The sequence below is a fragment of the Corvus moneduloides genome, chromosome 7 (assembly GCF_009650955.1).
Source record: "Corvus moneduloides isolate bCorMon1 chromosome 7, bCorMon1.pri, whole genome shotgun sequence".
Taxonomy (NCBI): domain Eukaryota; kingdom Metazoa; phylum Chordata; class Aves; order Passeriformes; family Corvidae; genus Corvus; species Corvus moneduloides.
In genome coordinates, this window is record NC_045482.1 from 2694633 (window position 1) to 2706852 (window position 12220).

At 39.8% G+C, this 12220-nt stretch overlaps 1 protein-coding gene across 1 annotated transcript in view; it reads left to right on the top strand.

Moving 5' to 3' along the window:
• Positions 1-12220, top strand: part of BARD1 (BRCA1 associated RING domain 1) — a 40737-nt gene that overhangs the window by 7105 nt on the left and 21412 nt on the right. Inside the window, exons 4-5 of the mRNA XM_032115062.1 lie at positions 3445-4442; positions 11857-11937. Coding sequence (XP_031970953.1) covers positions 3445-4442; positions 11857-11937 — 1079 coding nt within the window. The remainder of the gene's footprint in view (positions 1-3444; positions 4443-11856; positions 11938-12220) is intronic.

The window sequence follows — 12220 nt, forward strand, 5'->3', positions numbered from 1 at the left end:
ATTCTTCAGCGAAGGCACTAATGTTGCACAGATGGTACCAAAGCGCTTCCCTTTGATTTTTAATAAGGGACTAGTTTGTCAAAGAGATTCTCAACTTCTGTTCTGAAACCCGTAATAGAGAATAATTTGAAAGGCACACAATGTGCATCATTATATTCCTTTGATGCAGATTAATGATAGCTAAACCACATTTCCTAATTGCTCCTTTTTTCCCCCCTGCACTAGCCTGCTATTGCACTACAGCAGAATTTGGAGAGGGAGCTCTAGTTGCAAGGCACTGACTATCTCCTAGTGTTTTTGTGTACTTTCAACCCTTTTGACACTTAAGAAATCCAACTCTATTAAATGTCAGCATTGAGAAACTTGGGCTTATTATGTGCAAATAACTCTAATTTAGAAATAATTCAGTTACTATATTGTGTATCTGAATGTTACATTTAATAGGTAATGGAGACTAAATTTACTGCATTTATTATAGGCTGATTCTATTACTGTTATTGTGGATGCTCTTTATGCCATTACAGATTTTTAAAATCTAGGATTAGTAAGGCATGCTCTACTGATTCACCTTGTCTAAATACATCTCTAAAAATTTTTGGGAGGATACTTATGTATTAAAAAGATAATTAAATCAAAATCATAATAGTGGTTTTTTTTCAATCCTGTTGAGATCTGAGCTCTGGCTTGAAACTTGGAGACAGCAGAGAATTCATTGGGATTGATTTTATTGTCAGCAATTTTCTCTGAAGGTACTTTAACAGAATGAACTTAGCCACCAGATAATAGCCTCTTTATATAAATTAACATTTACATATTAAACCATAAGAACTTCCTTTCAGCTTCTTGGCACTGGGTCTCCCCTCTTTCTTTCTCCCTCTCACAGCTCTCGGTCCATCAAAAGATTCGATTTTCAGGAAAGGTGGATTGGCCGTTTGTCCAGATTACTTTTGCTCCCTGCCTTGTACACTTCAGAAATGGAGGAAGGGGTAGCAGAGTCTAAGAAAAACCAGAAAATTAATAAAAATGCAGTTTCCTCCCCAGCAGGCTGTGGAGATGCCCTGGGTGTGCAGGACTGGCCTCTGGATGGGGTGGGTCTCCTTGTCAGGATACGGGGATCTTTTAATCATGTCCACGAGTGCCTCCGTGTTCTAAAACGTGCAACATGCTCTCTTACACCTCAAGTCGTTGCAGGTGAGGAAAAATAATCCTGGGAAAGTATTTATTTGGCACGTTGTTACACTTTCAGCAGTGTCTTAATAACCTGACTAGTAAGTCCCTGCTGAGCAACCAATTATGAACAGATCAGTTCAGGAAGCCTTGTGGTGGCTTTTTCGCAGGCTTTCCTGCTGCCAGAAGTGGTACATCCAGTGTAAATGCTTCATTGTGTTATGCTGCTTCAGATCATACTTCTGAAGGACAGTGCCTTTGATTGAATTTGTCACTTGGACTTGAAAGTCTTGCTGTGCTATACACATCAAAAAGAATTCTGGCCATCGTAAAATTGTACAAATTACTTCTGCAAGCCGATTTTATTCTTTCTCTTTACTTGGGGATGACTGATAGTTTTAGCAAGGTAAATATTTTACAAGGAAATCTGCTAGTTTGTGTAAACACTGAAGGCAAGACAAGTAAATAGTAACTTGTGTTTTATATTTTGCATCTGTTTGCAATCAAGCTCTTGGTTTTTTTAGATGTTATTGTCAGAATGAGTTTGGATATGATCTCAAGGCTAGCTAGTTCTGAGATTTCGGTCTCAATTTCAGTGTTTTTTTTTTTCTTGTTTGCACCAAGCCCAGCCTTAAAGGAAAACCAAATAGCTGCAGTTCTGTACTTGATGATTATCTTTAGATGCCTAAATGATTGATTAACTAGCCTCAAGCTGTATTCTTAATGACACTTTTGGTCCGATGGCTTACATATTCCTCTAGCTAAATCTAATATGTAACATGATTTAATTCAAGGAGTAAGTAGGGTAATTGGATCAAGACTAAGGAAACATTTAACTTTGCAATATTGCTTTAAAAGAAATCTGTGAATGTCTGTTTAATTGTTGAATTACACAGCTCTCTTTTAAGTGGAGTTTCAAATGCTTTTTTTTATGACTAAGGGATTGGAACCAGTGTGTTTGCTGCTGAGAGTTTATCCCAGCTTGCTGTGAAAAATGGGCTGTAGTTACTAACACCAAAAATAAAAGAGAAGGTATGCAGAAAATAAATTATCCATAGAAAGTTAATGCACTGAAATGAAAGTGATAGATTGTTGCAGTGAGTGTCTGTCACTTTTAATAATTGAGACTTCGTATAGTTTATTCCAAGAATGCTTAAAACCCTCCCCTCCCTTCTAATCTTGGTCTTAGTGCTGCTTCAGAAAAAAAATAGAAATAACAAAATTCATATTGGTTTTGTGTTTGCTTGCTATAAATCACCAAGACTTTTGTGAGTGGTAGTCCCTGAGGTATGAGGCAACAGAAGGAATGAGTAGTGCATTTACTTTGGAGGACTTGTCCAAATAACCTAAAATAACTTGGGTTCCCATGAAGTAATTGGTACAAAATCTGCTATAGTTCTTTTGTGTCAAAAGACCTGTCAAATTAAATTAGTGTCTAACTTTGAGGTCACTTTATACTCCTTAATTTATTGTTAAGCCATTGAGGACAGTATTTATAGTCCTTGTTCTCACCTGTTATTTCATGTGCTGGGAGTACAGGATATTCCTCCGTCATCTTGGTCATTGATTTGTAATGTGCTGTACAAATTGATTTATAAAATTGCTCCACTGCATATTTTTAAAGAAATGTTTGAGATATCAAAATGATTAGCTTCCTTGAAATTATTTACTACCAAGGGGTAAAGGAGCAAATGACAGGACATGATTGCTTACAGATTTCCTATATATTCCTCTGATTCATCTGCCGTATCTGTGGAATCAGTCAAGATTTCTCAGCAATGCTCAACATTTTTATAAGGATATTATTTTTGCTTGCTATTCTTCCTTTTCATCTTCAGATGAACTGTAACATCTCTTTAGAAAATTGTTTCTGTGCTCTTTTGTGTATGCACATGCCTCTTTGTTAAACCTATTTCCAAGGAAAACTCAGTGAGAGAACCAACTTCTGTCCTTTTCTGACCTGGCCGGAACTCCTCTGTGCACGTGCTGTGTTGTGAACCCAGGCTGCTGAGGAATTTCTCTGCCAGGATGCTCACTTGCCTGATGGATAGCTGTAGCTGCACTGGGATCTCTGAGCTCCAGAGTGGCATGTGACCTTGCCAGGGCTTTTAAAGTCACTACATGTGTCTTCTCAGAAGGAATGAAAGCACTCATAGATTGTATTTAGTAACACTTCATCAGTTACTGCAGTTGTTGTTATGATTTTTTTTTTTTTTTGCTTTGTGAGGTTCTGAAGAGTACTCCATAATTATTTTTACTCTTCCCTGATGTACTTAGATTCAGCAGAAGTTACATCCACACCGACTGACTCAGACTTGGGAAAAAAGAGCAAGAAGGAACAGATAAAAATGTGGTTTAGTCCAAGAAGCAGGAAGATTCGATGTGTTGTGAAGAGGAGTCAGGCTGAGACTAAAAGCAATGACCTTGGTCAAGACACATCTTCAGTTTATGATTTCTTTCCTTCCCCTCCTCAAGAGAAGCCCTCCAAGCCGACAAAAAGACCAACCCAGAGACAGAGGAAGAAGATGAAAAAGAAACATCTAGCAGACATTAACAAAGAGTGGAACTTAGAGAAACCTGAGCAGAAAGGAGTCGAGGAGAAGATTCCCAAGGAAAAGTGTGTGACCATCTGCAGTCAGCCAGTAGTGCTGTGCACTCCAGAACCAGAGAGTCCTGAAGAAAGACCTCAGCAGGAGTCTGTAAAGGAAGCTGACTCCAGCAACAATACAGAAGATATGGAAGTTCTACCACAGGCAGAATCCCCAGAGAAGAAAGATAGTGGTGAGGTTGTGTGCTCTGCACGAGATAGCAAGGAAAAATATTGTGCTGCAGAGACAACACTCTCAATAGAAAAAGCAGTTATGCCTTTGAAACGTGGAAGGCAGCAATCCAGACTTCAGGGTACTCCTCAGTCTAAAAGAGCAAGGAGAAGTGAGAGGGATGTTCCTGGGAAGTCAGGCAAGCAGGCCAATGGCTTAGAGGAGTCACTGCAGGGCTCCCCCATCTCCCCAGTGACGGAGCACCAGACACCAGTTCAGATTTCTTCCTCTGCATCCAATCTCACTGACACCGGAATGAAGACAAGAAGATCTGCAGCCCTTCAAGTGATAAACAGTCCTTCACTTTCAGAATCTCCTTCTACCCCATCCACTTCCAAGACTTGCAGCCAAGTAGCAACACCACTCAGTCCTTTTGTGTTGAAATCCCCTGGTGGCAACGCAATTGCCAGAAGGAATTACAAGGGAGAGACTTTGCTCCATGTTGCTTCCATCAAGGTAGGACCATCATCTTCTAGTTCAGCTTTAAACAGAAGTTTACAAAGACAATGTTGTTTTAAAAATATTCTGGAAACCAGTTACTTTAGAACACTGTGTTTTGGGGAGGGAAATCTCATTTTGTGATCTTTTTCTTCTAGGTTTATTGGGAAGTTTCCAATCTGATTCTCTGATTTCATAAAGAAATGACTGTTGGAATGATCAAAGATGATTATACTTGGAAACTCAAAGCATTACAGTTTCAGTTATACCTGTGAGTTCTAGGAAGTGATAAGCATTTAAATGTTTTGGCCTTGTGTGCCAGAAAGCTGTCTCTGATTTGTCATAAGGAGTTTAGGAACTGTTTCAGATCTCTGATCTTGATCAGTTCAGTCTGAGCTGGTAACTCAGCCAGGACAAGATCTGAGTTATCTACATAATGATAACTGTGAGACATTATTTAACTATTATGTAAGCTTTGAGATCCACCACCTGATGCAAGTGTTGGCTCAAGGGGAGTGAGGTGGTGCACCCTGTGATTCCCATGCTGAGCCCTATGCTCTGAAGGAAAGGGACAGGGCTGGGATGTTCTCAGTTTTATGTAAGGTCAGTGTCAGTCATGGAATGACACCTAACACTCATTATGTTGTTATTATCTTAACCCGTTCCTGGTGTGGTAGAACTTCATGGCTTTGCTCTTTGCAGGGGCTGTCCTTGCCCATTGCTTTGTAAAAGCTGGGTAAAACATGTCCCACTCGTCAGATGCACTCATGGCAGCTCCCTTCTGAGAGGTCATTTCAAAGAGTTTGTGGTCTGGCAATTTAAATGCACTTTGTGCTAAATCATAAAATACAAATGCTGTGTGATTAATAAACTGCATATACTGGAAGCATTGATTGCTCCATAAGCACCTGACATTTATACAGCATTTCTCTCTGGTGAGACAGAGGCTGTTCTTGATAAATAACTGTGTCCTCTTTCAAAGGCATTCTAATAAGCCACTCCTGCTGCACAAGACCTTTTTAAATGGAAGTGTTAGCTGAGCTGAGTCGAGTTCAAATCTCGTATTTGATGTCATTAATATGGAATTAGGGGGGAGAAAATGAAATGTTGTCCTCACAGGACTCAAGAGCTTTGAAGGAGGGGTCTCCTGTTACTTCTCGTCCTAAGTCCCGCATGTTCCTCTTTATTAAAACACTGTTTACAAATTACCCTTCTGTGATTTTCTGGGGATTTGTAATGAATACAGTCATGACTGACTGGTTCTGAAAAAAATGGATCTGCCTTGGCAAGTTTTCACACAGGTATGGTTTCCAGCAATATGCCTGATGCTTCTTTGGAACGCAGGTATTTCATCTAAGAAAACAGCACCCCTGCAGCTTGTTGAGACATGGAGTATTGGCATATTGGTGATATGCCAATAAGGTGGTTTTTCATTGCAAAGCATTTTGAAAATAAATGAGGAAAAATTAAACAGTTCATGCTGTAGACAAAAAGGATAAACATGTTTTGATTATCGAAGTTCAGTGGTGTTGCTGGCACTCCTTACTGCCGTTGGTACAGCCAAAAAAAAGCTGACTTCCAGCTGGAGTGTGGGCAGTGGGATGGGCTTTTTCAGTCCTGTGTGTGAATTCCTTTTGGTGTTGTCTTCTGATGTTTATAATTATTGAGCTAAAATGGGAAATGGCTTCTGTTCCTCATTAGTTCTGCTGTGGTTTTTATCCAGCAGCTCCATATTCATTGAGGTGCTCATTAGCAAAGGCTTGTGTAGCTAGGTAGGGCTTCAGGGTGATCCCAAAGTTTGCTTTGAAATGGAACTAAAATAACACGAGGGAAGTGATCTCTCGGTTATGATCTTTTAACCTGCAGGAACCCTGTATGGAGCTGATAAAAGTATTTTCTCAGACTGTTCTTGAAAATACCAGGCTTTATGCCCTTTGTATATTCTCAGTGTGGGGTTTAGATTTGTTTGGTTGGGTTTTTTTGTGGGGTATTTTTCTTTGGTTTTTTTTTTTTTCCAAATTAGTTCTGGTTTTTTTTTCTGTTTCTGAAAGAAGCATTTCTCTTCCAGTTTCGTTTTATAGGCAATTTTTTTTCTTGTTATTTTCACAGCCAGTAATGTTTTTCCATGTGTGTAAAGGGAAACAGACTTGTAGCTGCCACCCTCCCCCAAAGTAAAATGAAGTCTAATTCTCTGAGACTTCATGAATTATAAAAATAAATCTGTATTATTTTCATTAGCTGTTAGGGTCTAATACCCAGATTTTAATTGAAGCTAATTGAATTCTCCCTTTTTTCTTATTTAAAATAGATTATGCCCAATGTTAGCAGGCATGAAAAGTTAGAGTGTTGTGCTGTTTCTAATGATTCTGAGGGATTGAGCCCATTTACTACTACTCCTAGTAGTTATTATTTTACTGAAATCAAAATGGTTCTCAAGAAAGGTTCTAGTGTGGATGAACCTAATGCTGAGTTAAACTAATAAATGAAAATAAATGTGACTCTTCTTGTAGCAAACAGCAGATGTGTTTATCTTCAGAGTCATTAAAGGTAAAATCCCAATTAGTTAAAATACAGAATGTGACCTATTCAACTCTGAGTATTCCAGACTAGTGGGAAATTGCCCAATCAACAGCCCTTCCACATGGGAGTTTTTTACAGGAAGAGAGCAAATTGTTCACAGGATCAGCTCTTCCATGGCAATTAAATCACAGCACAGCGCCACTTAACGAGTTTGTGTGGAGTCCTAAATCTTCTGTGGAGAGAAGAACCCCCCAGTTCCTTGGCACTGCATTTCAGGTCTGGGTAGTGCCTGTGCTTCTCCTGCTTTGCCAAGGGAGGTGATGGGGCAGAGCACAGTGGGATTGTGCCGCTATGGATTCCAGGGAGAGGGACTGTGAACTGCAACACAGGAGGGTGACAGAGGATCTTGGCAGCAGCTGCACTGTTACAGGGAGTGGATGGGAAAGAGCTGGGAGAAGGCTTGTTAGTGCTTCAAGTTAGAGGGAAATGGGGAATTGCTCCTGCTCTGAGGAAAGAAGAATTTGCCTCTATGCAGAGCATCTCCTTTGTTTGAAGAGAGAGATGGTGTATTGGGACTAGTTTTGGCTACCTCCTGTCCCAGGTACCCTTTAGTTTTGACAGCTCAGGATGGCTTTCCCTCCTTGCTGCCACTCTAGGGAGGGCTCACAGAAAGGCTTCACCCATGGCTAGCCTGCTGTGCTGGACTCTTCATGATCTTTATAATTAACACAGTAAAATAACTGTGAGATAATTCCTTGAGCCCGTGAGAGTGCTCCTTTTACTGCTTTATTACCAGTTAACGACACATTAGGAAGGAGAGCAGAGAAGATGTTGTGGTTTTGTGAGCATGTGATGGCCAGCATCAGGATGGCTTTTAAATCTTGTTTTCAGGTGTCTGACCTAATCATCTGGGAACTTCCTTTCTTTTGGTACTGGATCTCTTGTGTGCCATGGTTGAGAGCTGTGTCACAGAAGAACATCTCCCCTCCTGGAGAAATGAGGTCAAGGCAAATATGAAATAGTGCAATGGTTTCAAATGCAGGACTTGAGAATATGGAAACTGGCCATGAGTCAAAGCAGTCCATCTTCCGAAGTGCTGATTTGGAAGCTTGGAAACAAATTACCGTTGCTTTTTCAGTAATGCTTGGTTGTTACTTGTCTTGTTTCTGAGGCAGGTTAACTTCTTGCATGTTTTCTCTTTATTGAAGGTTAAGCATAATTTCTTGTATGTTTATTATTAGGGAGTGGTCTGCTGTGTAGGGAATTAATTCGGAGGATTTTGAGGTGAGGAACTTGCAGGTTCCTGGAAAGAGTTCACAGTCCCTGTAAAGCACTTTAATTCATATTTGTCTTCCTTGACCATTTATGAGTTGTAAATAATCTAGTTCCCCCCCCCCCCCCCCCCCCCAGCTTAAATGAGCAGATGTCATTGTGTTTGAAAGGTGGCTTTTTTGGTTCATTTGCTTGACCTGAAGACTGAAGTGGCTTGATTAAATTTGTAAATGAAGGAGCAAGTATTTGGTTGAAGGGGTACAGGTTTTTAGCTTCATCTTTATGTACTGTCCTAATTCTTTGCATCTCTCTCTTTAACTGGTAGAATAGGTTTTCTTGTAGAATATGTTCGCATTTATTTAATAATTTGACTTTTTGGTGAAAAATGCCGTGATTAATGGAAATTGTAAAGGGCAAAATGAAAAAAAAAACCCTGTAAAATGTGACTGAAAGGACACGTGCAGTTCTTAACCATATGTAATAAAATCGGGACTTGAGGGAGAAGGAAAAGAAAAACCCTACAACCTTGTGTAAGCTAAGCAGAGATAGTTTTCTGGGCTTGAGCCAGCCGTGGCTGCAGGAACTAAATTCTCATTGGGAGGAGGAAGTGCTTGTAAAGCCGAGTAAATGCTCTTCCCTGTCTAAGCTACTGCCGGCTCCAGGTCTGCCAACAGATGGCCCCAGCGCCTTTCCTGCTTCTCTGGCTTCCCGAGCTCCCGTGAGCTGCGTTGCCGAGGAAGAGCAGACCCATGGCTTTACTGTCTTGTCACTACAGCTGAGCTTTGTTATGAGCATGAAATGTCCTGAGCTTTGTTTGTTCTGAATGGATAATTCTGCATTCTGCAGTAGCTCCTGCCTCTTCAAGAGCTGGATGTAATCCTTCATTGATAATTAGATTTCAAAATAAACACTTGCCTGTGAATTCTTAATGGTAGGAGCATTTTTCTAGCTGGTGTTTGCCTTGTTCTCCCTTTCTGAACAAGAAGTGTTTCCACTTAACGTTTCCCCTCTGTTGCTGCAGACAGTCAAGAGGGTCTCTCCTTGTGTCACTTGGTTATAGCTTCTTAGTGGAGACTGGTGATTTTCTTGCTGCATCAAGTAAACTCAAGGAACTAAATGTACAAAATTAATTTCGGCGTTAGTCAAATCACGTGTTTATGCAGCATGTTGGAATTAGTCATTCCATACTAACAGGTGTAGTTTCTTCTGCTCTCTTGTGGAGGAAAGACATGGAATTGACATATTTGTGTCTGGGACTTGCACCTACGTGGTGCTTACTCTTTCTTGTTTAGAGTTTAGCAAAGCATTTATGAGCTTATAAATGTTAGTAATTCCATCAACTTTGATAGAAGTGGCCAATATAAAAAAGAAAACACACTTTTTTTTTTACCCTTGGATCGCAGTTATTTGGCTTGACTTGTCATCTAAACCTGTTATCAGCCTCTGGAAGATCCAATCAAAGCTCAGAGGCACCTGTGGTTGGATTTGATGATCTTAGAGGTCTTTTCTAACCAAAATGATTCTGTGATTGTGGTCCTGCTTGCAGGAGGGACTTGATAATATGTCTGTTAATGATTTGCGACTTGAAATTGAGTCTTCTGCTTTTTTTAGCTAAATGTTCACGTTATGGTGACTGACTGAAGAGCCTCTGAGGACACAAAAGGCACATTCTCCTGGCTGTTTTGTTAAAATCTCTCTTGTAATCCTGATTGGCAGCGCCCATCCAGTCACTGCGCAGCTCATGACAGCTTTCCCTCCTTGCTGTCACTCTCAGTGCTCAGTAGTTGGTTGTAGGGAGCAGGTTCCATTTACAGATGACATGATGACAATATTTGTCTTCTGTAAGCAGCAAAACACCAATTTTCCAATTCTGACGTGGGCCTGGATTTAAGTCAGTGGATGTTGTCAGTCCTGGTGTCCACACCATCAACGTTTCCTTTGATAAAGCCACAGTGATGTTTTACAAATCAATGCTCACATAACTGATCTGAAAAGCTGTGATAGTATCTGATGCCCACACAAATTATTAGCTGTGCTTCCTGCTTTAAAGCAGTACTCCTGAAATGTCAAACCCTTGCAGTACATGTTTGCAAACTGAACTTTAAATGATAAGCTCAGCTCTCGCTCATTATAGTTAATTGTGTGTTCTCTCTGTTGGGAAGGATCTTAATGCTGAGCGTTGTCTTGGCTGCCTCTGAATAACTCCTCAGGTTTGATGCATGTCTGTTACCTTGCAACCATAAAGAGTATGCTGCTGCTAGAATCCCTTAATTGCTTTGAAAGGTAACATTTTGCTGGGACATCCAGGTTGTGAATATAATGCATGAAATTTATCTCTGATGTGTTAATTTCCTTGATGGTTGTAAAGCCAGTGAGTCTCAGCATTATTTCTGTGAATTTTGAGTTTACGGTTGTTGCTTGCTGGATTTATTTTTGCAGAGCAGTCTGTCTTAACATTTTTTCTAACTTAAAGAGTGAAGATTAAAGCTGTTCTGTTTTTTCAAAGTGCTTCTTGGTAACAAAAATGGATTAAGTTTGTTTTTATTGTATTTAAAGCTTAATTTAATATTCTCTTACCTTTTCTAAGGCATGCTGTGAGTAGTACCTAGAAATTTCTTGACTTTCCACAACTTAAAGGCATTGAACTTGATGTATATAATGGATTAAATTTCTCTTCTTCAGATCTTTTTTTGTATTGTATATTTGGCCTTGGCAAGAGCTACATACCAGTTTGTATATTTGCATCTTCATTTGGGATCACAGTACCCTGGCCTAGGCAAAGTGTCAGCAGTTGTCTTGAAACACTTGATTTTGCCTAAAATAATAAGAATTGAGGCCTGCACTGCAGAGATCTCCTTGCCTCACCTTCCACAGCTGAGCTCCTTACCTATTTATAGCTGCATCTGGATATGCTCCAATCTTATTACCAACTTTGCTTTTCAGGGTGTCAGAACCTCTGATTTGCAAATTCTGCCCTTCTGCTTCCTTTGCCTCATCTCTATTCAGCCTCTTTTCCGTAGCCTCTGCACCAGTTTCTACCCTTTCCACACCTACTTGCTCACAGTAAAAACTGAATATAGCATTTTTCCAAAAAGCAAATTAAAATTGTTTGGTAGATAACTGTTAGAGAAAGTGTCAACATAAAGTAGTAATTGCAGTGTTAAATAAAACTCTTTTCTTTTCATGGAAAACCAATTCCTAGAAGCTTGTCAGGCTTATTAATTTATTTTACCTATGTTTTCAGTCAGTTATTTAGATGAGCTTGAAAAAAATCCAGTCTGAAGGACGAGGAAATTCTCAATAAACGTTCTTGACTTTAATCCTTGCAGTTGGCTGTAGTGGACAGATTGCAATTAGCACAAACTTTTCCATTTATTTTAAATTAACTCTGTTACATGCATTGTTTTTGTCTAGAAATATGTAATTGTGTAAAATGTGTGGGTGGTTCTAAATGAACAGCAATGATTGTGTGGTCTCCAGATCAGTTGAGCTTTTGTTATCATGACAATATCTACATGAAAGGCTTATATCATTACATTTTTATTGCAGCTAAATTTATAATTGGGCATCTCTGAAGTTTGTGTTGTATCTGTGTATTTTCTTCATTACTTTCTCATAACTATGGCTTTCTCCTGTGTAGGGTGACTTAGCAGCTGTGGAGGAGCTGCTGAAAAACGGGGCAGATCCCAATGTCAAAGATAATGCTGGCTGGACACCACTGGTGAGTGCTGAAGGCTTCTTTCTCTCATCTGTCTGCTAATCAGATTTCACTTCATCCCTCCTTTCCCCTCCCATATTTTAGTTCCCTTCACACACATTTAGGTGACAGAGAATTATGCAAAGTGAAGAAGTGATGATAAACAAGGTTAAAAGAATTCATTAGCAAGCACTGACCTGCCCAGGTGTAATTCTCCTTTGCTGGGGTGTAGGGCAGGCTCTGAAATCGATCAGCCTGTGACTCTGCAAATGCAGAAAATACAGCTACGATAACTTGAAAATGATGA